The 16,497-nt window shown below is 31.3% G+C and overlaps 3 protein-coding genes and 1 long non-coding RNA gene across 4 annotated transcripts; 2 read left to right on the forward strand and 2 right to left on the reverse strand.

The window, feature by feature from the left end:
* Positions 1-874: 874 nt before the first annotated feature.
* LOC111425673 (acyl-CoA synthetase bubblegum family member 1) lies at positions 875-6,318 on the forward strand. The gene is made up of 9 exons (XM_071198515.1): positions 875-987; positions 1,912-2,025; positions 3,258-3,468; positions 4,039-4,173; positions 4,229-4,424; positions 4,479-4,580; positions 4,635-5,035; positions 5,094-5,935; positions 6,056-6,318. The coding sequence occupies exons 2-9, from the start codon at positions 1,968-1,970 to the stop codon at positions 6,127-6,129; spliced, it is 2,019 nt and encodes a 672-aa protein (XP_071054616.1). The 5' UTR covers positions 875-987; positions 1,912-1,967; the 3' UTR covers positions 6,130-6,318.
* Positions 6,319-7,414: 1,096 nt separating this feature from the next.
* Positions 7,415-8,036, reverse strand: LOC111425579 (putative SERF-like protein). The gene is made up of 3 exons (XM_071198516.1): positions 7,866-8,036; positions 7,693-7,804; positions 7,415-7,603 (listed from the first exon to the last, which is right to left on the reverse strand). The coding sequence occupies exons 1-3, from the start codon at positions 7,870-7,872 to the stop codon at positions 7,534-7,536; spliced, it is 189 nt and encodes a 62-aa protein (XP_071054617.1). The 5' UTR covers positions 7,873-8,036; the 3' UTR covers positions 7,415-7,533.
* A 2,746-nt stretch (positions 8,037-10,782) lies between these two features.
* On the forward strand, positions 10,783-16,280 carry EDT (Egg-derived tyrosine phosphatase). The gene is made up of 6 exons (XM_023059569.2): positions 10,783-10,982; positions 11,068-11,210; positions 11,265-12,301; positions 14,677-14,865; positions 15,393-15,563; positions 15,618-16,280. The coding sequence occupies exons 2-6, from the start codon at positions 11,094-11,096 to the stop codon at positions 15,757-15,759; spliced, it is 1,656 nt and encodes a 551-aa protein (XP_022915337.1). The 5' UTR covers positions 10,783-10,982; positions 11,068-11,093; the 3' UTR covers positions 15,760-16,280.
* LOC139431092 (uncharacterized) lies at positions 13,173-14,141 on the reverse strand. Its single transcript, XR_011641387.1, has 2 exons — positions 13,424-14,141; positions 13,173-13,367 (listed from the first exon to the last, which is right to left on the reverse strand). It is a non-coding gene; the product is annotated as an uncharacterized lncRNA (long non-coding RNA).
* Positions 16,281-16,497: the final 217 nt, after the last annotated feature.

Consider the following 16,497-nt stretch of genomic DNA (forward strand, 5'->3'; position numbering starts at 1 on the left):
TCTAAAACAATGATAACTAATAATTGATAATATTCAAGTAGACATATTCATATTTTTTTTAGATATTTACGTTTTTTTTTAAACGGGTTGCAAAGCGCAATTTGCTTTTTATCAATTAGATAACAACGAATTAAATTAAATACGCGGCTTATTTAAATTTATTAAAAAAAAATTGTTTCAAGGTTTAATTCGTATAGGAGCCAATATCAATTGATTTGGTTGTCATCCGCTCTAATAGATATTGTAAAAATCATTTTTGTTATATATGTATTACATACATATACAAGTGCTCGTACGATGCAGGTCAAAGTGTACCCGAATATCTTTTCACACAACTCGATTTCAATCGTTATCGCGATAAAATGACATTGATTCGGGATTTCGCTATTAGGACGCAACCCATGCTATTTTTGAAAAATTTAAAATTTAACCGTATCGAAACTTATTTAGATAACAGTATCGAAATCATAAAAAAATGTTTTTATTTAAATTTCACCTTACATATATTTTATTAAAATAATTATTTTAACTTACTTTTAAATAATAAATATAATTTTTTTTTTGATATTATTTTATTTATAAATACGTTACAAAAATAATTATAATCTCATTAAGGAAGTTGGTCAAAGTTAAAAAAAACAAAAGTTAAAATAGATTTGAATTGGAGTTAAACCCAATTGACTTGAATTCCTCTTTAATTCGTTGTCGAATATTAACAGTCAAAAAATTACGAAACTAAAACGATATAATGTAATACTTAGGGCAGAATATTCGGACGGTTTCAAAAAAAAAAAAAATGGGTGACATGAGTCAATAAGATAACGGATTTCCATAGAGTTAGATAACTATAAATTGGCGGTCGCTAAATATTTATTGCAGTCGCGGGGCGAGTGTTTAGTGACTTGTGCGTGTGCGACTTAGTTATATTTTGTGTTTTTAAATTTTTTAATCGAAATCAAATTGCAATAAAAATAAGCACCGCAACAGGTAAATTGTTAATTCATTAATAATAAGCAAAGCGTCGCCTTGAGATCGTTATTTTTTTGAATTTAATAATCGTATTGTGTACACTTTCTCGCGACAAATGGTTGGTTTACGGTCGATATTCCACAAGAAAAATTAATTTTTGTAAAATTAATTAGTTTTGTTAGTTATTAAATAGAGTTTCCAAAAAAGGATTTAAATACAATTGGGCGGTGAGATATTTTTAGTAATTAAATTATTACAACGAGGTAATACGTGGAAATTCTTGTTTATCTACTTAGATTATTAATACCATGGATATAATGAATTGCAAATTTTCTTCTTGAGGTATTTTATTTATTAAAACCTTATAAAATAAGAAATATTTTTCTTTTTATTAGGTTTTAAATGTAGATAATATTATCTATACCATAAAGTGATAAAAAATACGCTATCAACAAATTTCCACATATATTAATTTTTTTATATTATATTAACCACAATATCGTTAAAATTTAAATCTATTTTATTTTAAGAAATATAAATATAACTTTTTTTTGTTTATGATTGATATCTTTGATCTGATATAACACTCGTGCGGTCTCTTAACACTTAAATCAAGGAATTAAACAACATTTCCAAATTCGATTAACGCAGCCGCATCGTTAAATAAAAAAAATTAGACACCTTCCTTTATTGCTCGTTTTCTTTACTTCTAATGGTTTAAGCGCGTTTTACTTTTTTTTAATCCGAAGGACAAGGCCACTAGAAAATCTAAACATCTAATCACGATTTGTACATAAATTAAATTCAGTTACTAACTTAAGTAACTTGGCAATTAATTAATTATCATAACAATAACGTGTACAATAAATAATTACACTTTTTTTTTTGTTGCATGATTTCAAATCATCATTTAAATCTAATTTTTTTATTTTGTTGTTTCAGTTTTTCGTCAGAGTCAATTGAACAACATAATTTTCCAGTTTTAGAAACTCATCAAGATGTCAGTACAAATGAATGGAATATCACATGATAATAATAATAAAAAACCTAGTAATGGTATGTTATTTATTTTTTTTTTCTTTGTTTAAACGGAAAATTATTATTTACAATTTTTTTTTATCAATTATTTTATGATCCTAATCAATTAATTCTTATTTCCTATAATTTCAGATTTAATAAGTTAATTTAATCTTATAATAAACATTTTTTCTCATTAATTTGACTTAGTACCTTATTTTGGGTTTTTTAGTCTCATAAATTATTTTTTTAAGAAAATATCCATTAAATCATACCAATTTTTGGTTCTCTAACAACATTTTTTTACACTTTTCATTAAATATGTAAAGAGGATCAAAAATGCTTTCATTTAATAGATCCCAACCTCAATATAACGTTATCGCCGACTTGGTACCTCATTTTTATATTTTTTTAGCATCATAAATTATTTATTTAAGAAAATATTCATCAAAAATAAAAGGAGGAACCAAAAATAAGCCAATTGAATGTGTTATAACGCTAATATAGCTTTGGTACCAAATATATTTGGTATGATACTAATTTTTTTGTACCTTAACAAAATTTTTTTTATACTTTTCATTAAATATGTAAAGAGGATTAAAAATGCTTTCATTTAATACATCACAACCTCAATATATCATTATCGCCGACTTGGTACCACATTTTTATATTTTTTTAGCATCATAAATTATTTATTTAAGAAAATATCCATCAAAAATAAAAGGAGGAGCTAAAAATAAGCCAATTGAATGTGTTATAACCCTAATATAGCTTTGGTACCAAATATATTTGGTATGATACCAATTTTTTTGTACCCTAACATAATTTTTTTTATACTTTTCATTAAATATGTAAAGAGGATTAAAAATGCTTTCATGTAATACATCACAACCTCAATATAACATTATCGCCGACTTGGTACCACATTTTTATATTTTTTAGCATCATAAATTATTTATTTAAGAAAATATCCATCAAAAATATAAGAAGGAACCAAAAATAAGCCAATTGAATGTGTTATAGCTTTGGTACCAAATATATTTGGTATGATACCAATTTTTTTGTTCCCCAACAAAATTTTTTTTATACTTTTCATTAAATATGTAAAAAGGATTAAAAATACCTTCATTTAATACATCACAACCTTAAATTAACATTATTACAACATACGATATCACTTTATAATTGATTTGGTACCAACATATTTAGCATTGTACCAAATTATATATATAAATATGTATATAATAACAGTTTTTTTTTTAATTTTTAAGGTCCGGATCAAATAATTCCCGCTGAAAATTTATACACAGCTGATCCAACAGGATGCGTTAAAATTCGAATGCCAAATAATAGTAAAGATTTATCAGGAAACCCTCCATTGTCGGTTCCGGGATTATTAAAAAGAACTGTATCAAATTATCCCGATAGTATTGCTCTTTGTACTAAGTTACCTGATGGAAAATGGCACAAAATTACTTACAGGTAAGTAAGAAAAACATAATGAATTAGTTTTGATTAGAAAAACACTTAAAGTAATGATGAAAAAGTAAGTTTGAAACGATAACAATCTGAGGTGTAAAGTACATTCACCGAATTGGAGTAGTAGATAATCCCGGAGTTAATTTTTAACGTGCAGTTATGTAAGGAGTTGCTCTTTTATCAGTTTCGCCTCATTTTTTTACGAGTAATCATTTAATTAATATTATTTGAGATAAGTCGGTGAACTTGAATCTAAACTAAAATTAATCATTTTAATCGTCGACTATTTTAATTTTATTCAAAATTCCATCAAACGTTAGTTTCACAAATTTAAATCACAATTCCGCAATAAAATCGTATTAACATGCGTCTTATTGTCTGACAATAATAGGGCATTTAAATCACGGCTACTAAGCATTTTTGAAAGTAACTCTAGTCTTTGGTCCTTGAAACACTTCGTCGTCTCTCTTTTCAATTTTTTTTTAATTAAAAATACGTAATTCCAATATTAGATTTATAATTAACAATTGATGACATAAATTTTTTTTTTATTGTTTTATTAATTATTTTTAGAGAATACCAACAACAAGTCCGTCTTGTCGCCAAAGCATTTATTGCTTTAGGATTGGAAAGATATCATTCGGTATGCATTTTAGGGTTTAACAGCCCCGAATGGTTCATATCAGATTTGGCAGCTATTCACGCCGGGTAAATTTAATTAATTAATTTTTTGAAATGATTTTTTATTATTAATTATTTTTAGTGGATTCGCCGCTGGTATATACACGACAAACACGGCTGAGGCTTGTTTTTATTGCGCGGAAAATAGCAGAGCCAATATCATTGTCGTCCAAGATAGCAAACAATTGGAGAAAATTCTTTCCATCAAATCGAGATTGCCTCATTTAAAAGCAATTATTCAATACGAGGGGATCCCTGATAAACCAGACGTTTTAAGCGTAAGATTTAATTTTATAAACTTTATAATCACCAAATAAAATTTTTTTTAATAGTGGAAAAGAGTGCTTCAAATCGGCAGAGAGCAAAGCGATGAAAAACTTGAGAATGTTCTCAAAACTATGGGTGCAAACGAATGTTGTACTCTAGTATACACTGTAAGACCAATAAATTTATTCGCACCAATTTATGATTAACTTAATTTTTTTTAGTCTGGAACTGTAGGAAATCCAAAAGCTGTAATGTTAACCCACGATAACTTAACATGGGACGCTATAGCTATAGGTGAAAGAATAGGTGGCTTAAAAGACGGAATGGAATCCATCGTAAGTTATCTTCCATTAAGTCACGTCGCAGCCCAAGTCGTCGATATTTACATCACCATGTCAGTCGCTGCTTCGGTCCACTTCGCTGATCCAAACGCTCTTAAAGGAAGCTTGGTTAACACATTAAAAGAAGTTAGACCAACCAGATTCTTAGCTGTACCAAGAGTTTGGGAGAAAATGCATGAAAAAATGATGCAAATTGCAGCTAGTGGCGGTATTATCCAAAAAATGATCGCCAGTTGGGCTAAAAATAACAGTTTACAACATTATATGAAAAAAATGAATGGGTAAATATTACAATACAAATTCTATTATCTTAATTTCAATATTTCTTTTAAATTTTAGTGTCGAATCGAGCACATTTGGTTATTCAGTGGCTAGCTCCGTAATTTTCAAAAAAATTAAAGAAGCTCTCGGTTTAGAAAGGTGTAAAACATTCGTATCAGCGGCCGCGCCGTTGGCGGCAGACATCAAAAAATATTTCTTCAGTATAGATTTACCTATAATGGAAGCTTTTGGTATGTCGGAAGCTGCCGGAGCGCACACTTTGGGAGTTTTAGACGCTTTTGGTTTTGATACAATCGGACCAACGATACCCGGCATGCAAACAAAACTTCATAACAAAGATGCTCAAGGTCATGGCGAAATTTGCATGTATGGAAGGCATGTGTTTATGGGTTATTTAAATGAACCAGAAAAAACTAAAGACACTTTGGATGAAGAAGGTTGGTTACATTCCGGTGATATTGGAAGAATTGATGAAAGAGGTTTGGTGTATATTACTGGTAGATTGAAGGAATTGTTAATTACCGCTGGAGGCGAAAATGTACCTCCAGTTCCTATTGAACAATTGGTGAAAGCGGAATTGCAACATGTTAGCAATTGCGTCTTAATTGGTGATAAACGCAAGTTCTTGTCTTTGTTGGTTACTTTGAAAACGGAAGTTGACCCCGACACTGCAGCTCCTTTAGATAAATTAACACCAGAAGTGAAAGATTGGTTGTCGAGTTTGGGATGTCCAGCATCTACGATTCCTGAAGTACTTAAAGCTGGACCTGATCCGAAATTATTGCAAGCTATTCAAGGCGGAATTGATAGAGTTAACAAGCAAGCTACCTCTAATGCTCAAAAAATTCAAAAGTTTGCTTTGTTACCTAAAGATTTCTCTATTCCTACTGGTGAATTAGGTAAGAAAATTAAACTTTTTAAATCAAACGTTTTACGTGAAAATATTTATTTTGGGACACGTAAAAATAACTTCCAATTATTTTTAAATAACCTAATAACGTATAAATTTATTATTTTAGGTCCTACACTTAAATTAAAACGTAACGTAATCCTGGAAAAATATGGCGATATTATAGATAGGTTCTATGATTAATTACTTTTTTTTTAAATATAAATGTTGTGTTATTTGTTGGATGTTAGGTATATCTGTTGTATATTTTTTATTGTAGCCCTTAAGGTTTATTATTAAATTTGAAAAAAAAGGAAAAAACGAAAAAAATTTAAAAAACATTATTTAAATAAAAAAATAAATGAATTTCTTTTTTGTGGAATAATATTAAAATTTTTTTTATTTAAGCCGTTCTTTTTTACTTGTATAACTAACTTCATATTAACAACATTTTTTTTTTTAATATTACTATCATCACTAAGTCGTTCCATTCAAATAAAATAAACCAATTCAACGTTATGATTAATTCATGCATCAGGATATTAGGTTGTTAACGGCATCCAAAACAATTCCAAAAATGCGTGATGCCTCAAAAAAAAATCTGGAAGGACTATATTAAAGTAAGTACAAGCTTAACTTTAATATTTATTCGTTTACAGCAATATTTTAATAAGAAACACTAAAAAAAGCAGTCGTAATATATTATTAGGAGCCGAGGCAGTGGCTAAACTATTACAAAATTATTAATAAGGCTTTCTTGGCAGTCGTAATATATTATTAGCTGCCGAGGCAACGGTTTGAGTATTATACAGCAATAAGTAAAGGTTTCGTTTTAGAACCAATACTTCATTAGAAGCCGAGGCAGTGGCAGTATTACAAAGTTATTAAAATTTTCTTTGCAGTCGTAATATATCGCTAGAAGCCGAGACAGGAATACCTCGCCAAGGCAATGGCTTGAGTATTATAAAGCAATAATTAATTAATAATAAATTAATTTGCCGACATTGAGTCATCTCATGATATTCCAAGTATAGTCAAATTATCCTCACAGTTAAGGTCTTTAGAAATCCGTTTAGGCAGACAAAATGCAGAAATTTCTTGACGTTGTGGAAGAAGATCCAAACTTTATGGGGATTAGAGCATGGAGATGACTGGAAGGATGTTCTAAAGCATGTCAGGAAGATTTTGACGAAATCCAAGATGCTGGGAAAAAGACGTCAAGTTGAGAAAGATGAATGAGTTGTTGAGAAGATTCTTGAACTCATCCTCCACTTTTTCCATTCTAGCATTCTTGTATCTTCTTTCGTCTTAATATCTTTTTAGTCGTTTCGTGATGAAGTAGTTTACATGTTCGAATTACAATTGCAGAATACAAACAAAATTTTTAATAATCATCATTATTAATTAACATACAAAAATTATCATTTAAAAATGTTAAATATTCAACGAAATGTTGAAGGGGTAAATATGGCTAAGGAGAACATAAAAATAGAATTAATAAAAATTTTATTTATACACCTATGAAATAAAATACAAGTTAAATGGTTAATAATACTTGGTAAATATTAAAAAAAGATTTAATGACACATGGATCAGTTCCTGATAAACTTATTTTTTATTTTGGCTGGGTACCGCATCTTCTTTTTTGCGTTGTTTTTCTCTCATCATTTCCGCATCCCTATAAACAGGATACTCTCACCCTTATTACACACTTTAAACTAAACTTAAATATGTAAAAATAAAGTTGCTTTCTATGATCTGTTTTACCGAAATTTTCTCTGTTCCAACGTTAGGCCGTCCCCCCCGGAAGGTTTCTTTTTAGAACTTTCGAGTTGTTTCCTTTGATTCTTAGCCCTGGCCAATTCGCGTTGATTTCCGCCTAAAAACGAACGTCATTTAACCGTCAACCGGCCGTTCGGAAGGTCATTCGCGTCACTCACGTGTCATTTTTTTTATTTATTACACACTATTTCGATATTCTTTGCTGAGTTTGCCGAAAATGTTTGCTTTAATTTTATTTTTTTTTTAAGCCTGTCAAAGGCCGCAGCCTCAAAAAAGGCAACGCTACACAACCGGACCTACTCCGTGAAAACTTAACCAGAACAGTGCGATAAAGGTAGTATGACCTATGACGCATTCTACTTCAACGACATCTAACATCAAATATAATCAACTTTATGTAATTTGATCTTTTAAATAACGCATTTATTTAATGATTTTACCCATACATTTATTCTTTATTTTATTAATTACATCATATTTTTTTATTAATCTTACTTTATATCACGTTTATTTAGTTCACTTAAGTGATAAAAGGTGTCACCACGTTATTTAGTTTTATAAACGATAAGAGGTGTCGCTTTTTTAATCACATTGAATAAAAAAAATGCTTAGCTTCACACTTAACGCAGTGATAATGTAACGTAATAATGAATAAATGAATGAGTTGTAACAAGGGAATGAAGCAATAAACAAAAGTTCTTTTTAGAACCAATATCGCCGTAGAAGCTGAGGCAGCTCTGCTGCCGAGGCAGTAGCTCGAGCATTATAAAGCAACAAGGGATTATTTCTTTTTATAACCAATCCTTTATTATAAGCCGAAGCAGCTCTGCTGCTGAGGCAGTGGTTCGAATATTACAAAATTATTAATAAGGCTTTCTTGGCAGTCGTAATATATTATTAGAAGCCGAGGCAGCTCTGCTGCCGAGGCAGTGGCTTGACTATTATAAAGTTATTAATAAAGTTTTCTTTATAATAGTAATATCTCATTAGAAGCCGAGGCAGCTCTGCTGCCGAGGCAATAGCTCGAGCATTATAAAGCAACAAGGGATTATTTCTTTTTATAACCAATACTTCATTAGAAGCCGAAGCAGCTCTGCTGCTGAGGCAGTGGCTCGAATATTGCACAATTATTAATAAGGCTTTCTTGACAATCGTAATATATTACTAGCTGCCGAGACAGCCCTGCTGTCGAGGCAATGGTTTGAGTTTTATAAAGCAATAAGTAAAGGTTTCCTTTTAGAACTAACATATTATCAGAAGCCGAGGCAGTGGCTTGACTATTACAAAGTTATTAAGAAAGTTTTCTTTATAATAGTAATATCTCATTAGAAACCGAGGCAGCTCTTCTGCCGAGGCAATAGCTCGAGCATTATAAAGCAACAAGGGATTATTTCTTTTTATAACCAATACTTCATTAGAAGCCGAAGCAGCTCTGCTGCTGAGGCAGTGGCTCGAACATAACAAAATTATTAATAAGGCTTTCTTGGCAGTCGTAATATATTACTAGCTGCCGAGCCAGCCCTGCTGTCGAGGCAATAGTTTGAGTATTATAAAGCAATAATAATAATAATAATAATAATAAACTGCCTTTATTTCCAGAGTAAAGAGAACAAACAATAATAATAGTAACTATAGTTACTATAATGCAAAATAAAGATAATCAAAAAAGAACAAAAAACAATATTTAAAAAGAAAAATAACTTAAATACAAAACAGGTGGAAATCCTAAGGCGAAGTTCAGAATGCGACCATAATATGGCCCGCTTCTGCTCTTCCACTTAACCTTAAAAATAATTGCACTTTTATTCAATCGTAGTACATGCCTACTCCTAAAAACTAAAACTATTAATTGATTCTGCATTATAATCTTCATTTCACTTATAATCTATCTTATATATGAGCTAATAAAATAAAAAATAATAAAATGAAATAAACAAAAACAAATTATTCCACTTGTATTAAAATTAGATTGATCCACTATAAAGCAAACAAGAAGTCACTGTCGCTCAAATAAATGCCTAAACAATAACGTTCTGAAAGCACCCTCCCTTTTGGCCCGAATGGTGACGGGGATAGAATTATACAGCTTATAGGCACAGTAGCTAAACGCACGACAAAACAGAGCTGTACTATGAGCAGGCGGATTAACAACATTTTTATTTCTAATATTTATACTGTGTAGATCCCCTCTAAACTGAATCTTTTTACTCAAATAATTAGGCGAGCCAGTTGTGACAACCTTGTGATACAGCACTGAAGCCTGTAGAGTATAACGATTATGAATATTCAGCCAAGTTAACTCTTTAAGCTTATGAGAGATTCTTTCAAATTTTTTAATTCTGAATATATATCTCATACAAGCGTTCTGCACTCTTTGCACTCTCAATCTATCCATGGAATCCAAACATGGATAGTAGACAGGAATACAATAATTAAGCAAAGACAGTACAAAACATTCACAAAGCATCTTTTTCATTTTTAAATTAAAAATATCTTTGAAAGAATAGAGTAATTTTAATTTCAAAAAACAAACACTTAATGTTTTAGTAATGTGCTGTTTGTACATAGTACAAGGCATTATTAACGACTAGCCCAAGATTCAATAAGTAAAGGTTTCCTTTTAGAACTAATATCAGTGGCTTGAATATTACAAAGTTATTAAGAAAGTTTTCTTTATAATAGTAATATCTCATTAGAAGCCGACGTAGTCCTGCTGCAATTTTCTTTTAGAACCAATATATCAATAGAAGCCGAGGCAGTAGCTCAAGTATTACATAGTTATTAATAAAGATTTATTTTCAAGCCTTAATTAAGTTTTTTTTTTAATTTTGATTAGTAATTAAAGTCTTATTAAGACCTACTTCGTGAAAACTTAACCAGAACGGTGCGATAAAGGTCCTACTTCAACGACATCTAACATCAAAAATAATCAACTTTATGTAATTTGATCTTTAAACAACGCATTTATTTAATGATATTATTAGTACCCATAAATTTATTCTTTATTTTATTAATTACATCGTATTTTTTTTATTAACCTTTATTTAGTTCACTTAAGTGATAAAAGATGTCACCACGTTATTTAGTTTTATAAACAATAAGAGATGTCGCTTTTGTAATCACATTGAATAAAAAAAAATGCTTAGCTTCGCACTTCGCATAAACCTCAAAATCAGTGCCAGACGCAGTCATAATTTGTGTTCGTTTGAATTGGTGTTTTAGTTAAATTGTATATATATAATGCTGGTGATAACTTCCCAAGGAAAAACGATAAGGTGGGCTATTTTAGATTGAAACATTAGCATAATGACAACCAACGCAAAAACCTCATGTGCGAAAAAATGATTTTATCTTTTTTAGGTAGTACAACGCAAAAACGATTTACGATGTCTGGAGACGTTCTAAATTCGGAATGCGTGGAGCGCATTAGTATGAAAGATGTCGAGGATCTTTTGGATTATTTTTCAAAAAATGGTTATAAATCGAATAGTACGGATGCTGTTGTAAGGAAATTCGCACGATTTTTAAAAAACCCTTTCAGTATTGCTTTGTTTTAGCCCATAGCTTGTATGTCAAACACCATTGGATTAATGAAACTAGATTATACTTTATTTACTATTAAAAATAGTAATCCAGAGCTGTGCAATCATTATCCAAGCGAATTAATATTCTTGGAGTCTCCGAAAAACGATAATCCGACTATATACGAAAATTTGTATAATAGTGAACAATTAAAAAGTTTAATAACTAATTCTAGATATGCAAGGTGCCGCGCTCGTTTTCCAATGCCTGTGATAATGTATAAAGGTAAATATCTATTAAGATCGTCGACTCTAGCTGGTCCTCTAGAGTTAAACGCTAGACATATTTACGACACAATAAAAAGTGTGTTTGGCTACGAAGTAAAACACATAACAGATATGGATATATATCGTTTAAGAAGTTTAGATGTCGAATTATTAGAAAGTTACAATGTTATGAATATAGTTGATTTGATGGTTGAGAAGAAAAAAATCAAGTACAATGTAAGTGTGACGTCATCGGAGAAGGTTACGGAAGAATACGGACATTACGGACACTTTAATTTACTTTCCCTACCTTACCCCGGCTGTGAATTTTTTTCGGAGTTTCGTTTAAATAATTACGAGGCCGAAGACTTACAATTTGATTGGGAGCAACCGTTTATTGACGCAGAATTAGTTCCTCCTCAGCAAGATGGTCCCTTAGCTCAGCTCAACATACGTTGGGAAAACTATCGGAAATGGAATTTAGTTGAAATGACTCAAAATTATTTAAAAGTTCTTCTTAAATATATGCATGAAAGAAAAGACAGCACCCTCATCCATTGTATAAGCGGATGGGATCGCACACCCATGTTTGTCTCTTTAGTACGAATAAGCATGTGGGCTGACGGCGTAATACATCACTCATTATCACCTTTAGAAATGCTCTATTTAACCGTTGCTTATGATTGGTTTTTATTCGGACACGATCTACCAAATCGTAGAAGCAAAAACGAAGAAATTTTTTATTTTTGCTTTTATATGTTGAAACATATTGAAGATGAGGAATTCTGTATAAACCCCAATTACATGTAGGTATATATACAGGCTGTCTCGAAGCTCAACGTCAAGCAGGCACCGGGTGAGAGGCCAACCCATACCTGTTTTGGTAAAAATGAGAAAAAAATTCCATGTCTCTTAGTTAAGTAGTAATAGACATATTTTTGAAAACGTTGAAAATCAGCCCTGTACAGGTGTCCAAATTTCGATGGGTTTGCAGGGTATCTCAGTTATTATGAAAGATAGAAAGTTGCAGCTTCCGCGAAGCTTGCGCAAACCAAATTTTCATAGCCCTCTTCGTTTTTGATATACAGGGAGTGTTTGAAATTTACGATTTTCAGACACCTCCTGTATCTCGGCTATCCGCAAACTTAATAAAAAAGTAAGAACGGGTTCTAATAGATTTTTTCACGTAGAATCCAATGGTGCACGTAGAATGTTTCTAGTCATCACGGTTTTTGAGTTATAAACACAACCCAAATACTGAATACTCAACTTCTAAAATACTTAACTCTTTATAACTGAAAAACCGTGATGACTAGAAAAATTCTACGTGCACCATTGGATTCTACGTGAAAAAATCTATTAGAACCCGTTTTTACGTTTCCGGATAGCCGAGATACAGGAGGTGTCTGAAAATCTCTATCCTGTATATCAAAAACGAAGAGGGCTATGAAAATTTAGTTTGCGCCGTTGTAAGTTTCACAAAAAAGTAGCTCAGGTTCGCGAAAGCCGCAACTTTCTATCTTTCATAATAACTGAGATACCCTGCAAACCCATCGAAATTTGGACACCCTGTACATCATATCTTTAGGTACTACGGTCAGAAATGTTCCCAATTTAATAATGTATTCCTTATGAACCATGCTACTGTAGAAGTCACAAATCAAACAACAAAAATCGTTAGTTTTGAAAAAAAAAATATATTAATTTGATTGAGTTAAAGTTGAAAGAATTTATGTCTGTCAAGTTTGACATACAATTTCTACAAAAAGGGGTAGTACAACACCCTTGGCAAGTAATTTTAAAAGATGGCCTGTTTAGTCAAGTTTCAAAAATGGTACAACACGCCATTTTTCTTATCATAAAAAACATTTTCTGCAAAAAACACGTTATTTAAAAAATGCATACTTTTGTATGTTATTTGTATTTACTTTTTATTTCCTCTTAACTTTGTTAGAAGATGTGCCAGTCAATATCTAGGAACTACAAAATGTGGTTTCAACAAGATGTCTTGCAAAAAGACTTTCAAATAAGGTTAACCTAAAAACAAAATTAAACAAACAAATTTATTTATTATTAATTTTATAGCATTATTTTCTTAATACTAAATTTGCCTTAGTAGCTCAAATTATTTGCCGTCGGCAGTAATACAAGCTCTGTATCGTCACAAAAAAGATCTTTTTACTAGTTGTGCAAATCTCTTTGCATTTGTTTCTTCTGCTGCTGCATAAATATTGTGGCGCAGTTCGGCAAGATTTTCAATCGGTTTTTACTACACTGTTTCTTTTATGCAATCCTAATAAGAAAATCAAGGGGATTTAGACCCAGAGAATAAGGAGGCCAAGTAATCGAACCGTGGTTCGCCCAATCCATCTTTCTGGGTATTCTGTATGCAATCCCGTACAGGACATGCATAACGATTTTTAACATTTTCAAAAATATGTCTATTACTACTCAACTAAGAGACATAGAATTTTTTTCTTATTTTTACCAGAACAGGTATGGGTTGGCCTCTCACCCGGTGCCCGCTTGACGTTGAGTTTCGGGACATTCTGTATATACAGTGTGTCCCAGGATAGATGTTACAAGAAGTATAATGACCTAAATATACAGGTGTATCTGAATGACTGCAACATATATGAACCATGGGCGACTTCGGCTCCCCTAAGGAGCTTCACCCCTCCAAATATGGCGGAAAATTTTAGTTTAATTTTTCTTTCTCAAAAGCCATAAACGCTAGGAAAATGACATTTGGGGAATATGTTTAACTCATAATAGGGCACGTTTTGACCCTATTTGTACTTTCAACCTACCCTTCTAAACTATTAACCACCCCTGAAGACACTAGCTCTTAGTGTCTTCACTCTGATCTAATATAAATTATGACGGCTTAAGCAATATAGGTAGATCTTTTTGAAATTTTGCATAGTGCCATAATTTCTCATTCCAAACAACTTTTCTTAATGAAATTTTACTGTATCATGAAGAATAAGCTTACTTTACCTGAACTAAAAATTTTCAAAAATATTCTTAAAATCCTCTTCACACCAAGCAGAGCTTAATTCGTCATCTTTAAAAGAAAGTTCAAACATTTTTAGGTCACTATACCTCTTGTAACATCTCTCCTGGGACATACTGTATATAAAATTAATTGATGTGTTAATAAATATATTACATTTTTTAGAAAAAATAAGCAATTGTTGAATCGGGCAAGTGATCACGCAGAGAACAAAGAAAAATTTGACACTGTAGATTCAAAAGATCAACTTGGTTCTAGCCTTAGTTTAAATTCAAATGCATCATCTGTTAGCGTTCGATCCCAAGAACGTAATGCTTCTCCAAACGAATCGTTATCCGATGATTTTGAACATTTGTAAGTAAAAGAATTAATTAGTCTTAATTTTTACATATTATGACCATCATTGTACTTATTTGCAACCCAACCCAAAGTTTGAATGAATCACCCAATTGGTATGGTGCACTTTTGTTATCAAAATGTAGAAATGAACATTTTTATACTCCCTCCGTTTTCCCAGTTGATTCTGTAGTCGTATAAACTCCAATAAACTCAGGAACTTAAGGTTGAATTGATTGATTAAGCTCTCAAGCATGCGGAAGTTGACCCAAACATCAGGAAAGATATTCGTTCTTCCAAAACGAAGCTGACATTGTCATAAAAGTCAATGCCACACTTTACAGAACCTTATTAAGAAAGTAGTACTGAATGATGTAATAGAATAGAGCAAAAAAAATATTGTGTACTTCAAAATCCTGATGTTATGATCTAATTCTGAGCTGGGATTATGATTCTTCTCAGACAACAAAACCTTGCATATCTAATTGATAGTATCTACTCTAGAATAATACTCATAATTAATTTAATAAAATATTTTTTTATAGATCTGTACCAGATGTTTGCAAAGAAGAAAATAGATTTCAAACTCGTGGAACATCACCTGTAAATATGCCCGCTATTAAACGAACTCGTACGGATTCGATGTCATCGACAAATTCAGGAACTTGGGCTATAATATCGGGAACTGGAAGCTTACGTAGTTCAGATTTAAATAGGTAAGAACCAATTAACTTTTTGTAATTATTTTATTGAATTTTTTTAATTTTTAGTGAAAAAAGTTGGTCAACTGAGCATTGTCGAAACGTTGGTGAAGAATTCAAGCTAGAAACGCGCGTTAGAAAGTTGCGGGAGTTAAGAAGACTGATGCAAAACGCGTACGGAAAGACGATCGGTTTAAAGTTCGTCAATTAAAATTAAAAAAATAGGTCGGCCTCCGCTATTTTTCACTGTACTACTAGACTGTTGCGACTACCTGTCATTTGTGTTCATCCCTGCCTTAATCGAAAGGGACCCACGCTATTGAATGTGATTAATAACTGTTAGAATTTGTTACCGCGTTCGTATATAATGGCGTTTATTATTTTGTTTTTATTTTAATAATAAAAATTGACCGCAGTGCTTCCGCGACATGTCTACTAATAATATAAAATTTCGTTGAAATGTTACATTTTCTGCGCATGCAGAACATAATAGCCCTTTAACGCATTTCCATGTTATCAGTTAAAAAAGTATATTAATATATTACGTGTGCGTTACAGGGTTAAATATTTTTTTGGGAAGTTTTTTTAACTCGTTATCGTTTTTTTTTTGTTGATACCTCATTTAGGTGCCTAGATATTGCCTCTCAAATACTGAATTTCATTTGTAATGTTTTCTATACTTGTTCACATCCCTAGGAGCTAATGAACGTAAATATATTTTTTTAAAATTTATTTATTTCTTTTTTTGTCCCTCATCTATGTTAATTATGTCCGTAGAAGGAGTGAATGACCGTTAAAAAATAATTTTGGCTTAGTATGGAGTTTAAAAATAGTTTTAAAATTAAATCGTGACGGAGTATGGGACGTATAGAGAATGTAATAATTTCATTATGGTATGGATGTGATTGCTCGATGAGTAACGTCAGGTGTGTGGTGAATTTTAAACGGT

The sequence above is a fragment of the Onthophagus taurus genome, chromosome 8 (genome assembly GCF_036711975.1).
Source record: "Onthophagus taurus isolate NC chromosome 8, IU_Otau_3.0, whole genome shotgun sequence".
NCBI lineage: Eukaryota > Metazoa > Arthropoda > Insecta > Coleoptera > Scarabaeidae > Onthophagus > Onthophagus taurus.

Excerpts from the sequence above, each read along its gene's own strand:
- LOC111425673 (XM_071198515.1), top strand. The coding sequence starts at position 1,968 with ATGTCAGTACAAATGAATGGAATATCACATGATAATAATAATAAAAAA. Across the intron at positions 4,174-4,228 it reads TTGGCAGCTATTCACGCCGG|TGGATTCGCCGCTGGTATAT; the intron begins GTAAATTTAATT and ends AATTATTTTTAG. Across the intron at positions 4,581-4,634 it reads GTTGTACTCTAGTATACACT|TCTGGAACTGTAGGAAATCC; the intron begins GTAAGACCAATA and ends AATTTTTTTTAG.
- LOC111425579 (XM_071198516.1), bottom strand. Across the intron at positions 7,604-7,692 it reads TTGGAACAGAGAAAATTTCG|GGATGCGGAAATGATGAGAG; the intron begins GTAAAACAGATC and ends TCCTGTTTATAG.
- EDT (XM_023059569.2), top strand. The coding sequence starts at position 11,094 with ATGTCTGGAGACGTTCTAAATTCGGAATGCGTGGAGCGCATTAGTATG. Across the intron at positions 14,866-15,392 it reads TCCGATGATTTTGAACATTT|ATCTGTACCAGATGTTTGCA; the intron begins GTAAGTAAAAGA and ends ATTTTTTTATAG. Across the intron at positions 15,564-15,617 it reads CGTAGTTCAGATTTAAATAG|TGAAAAAAGTTGGTCAACTG; the intron begins GTAAGAACCAAT and ends TTTAATTTTTAG.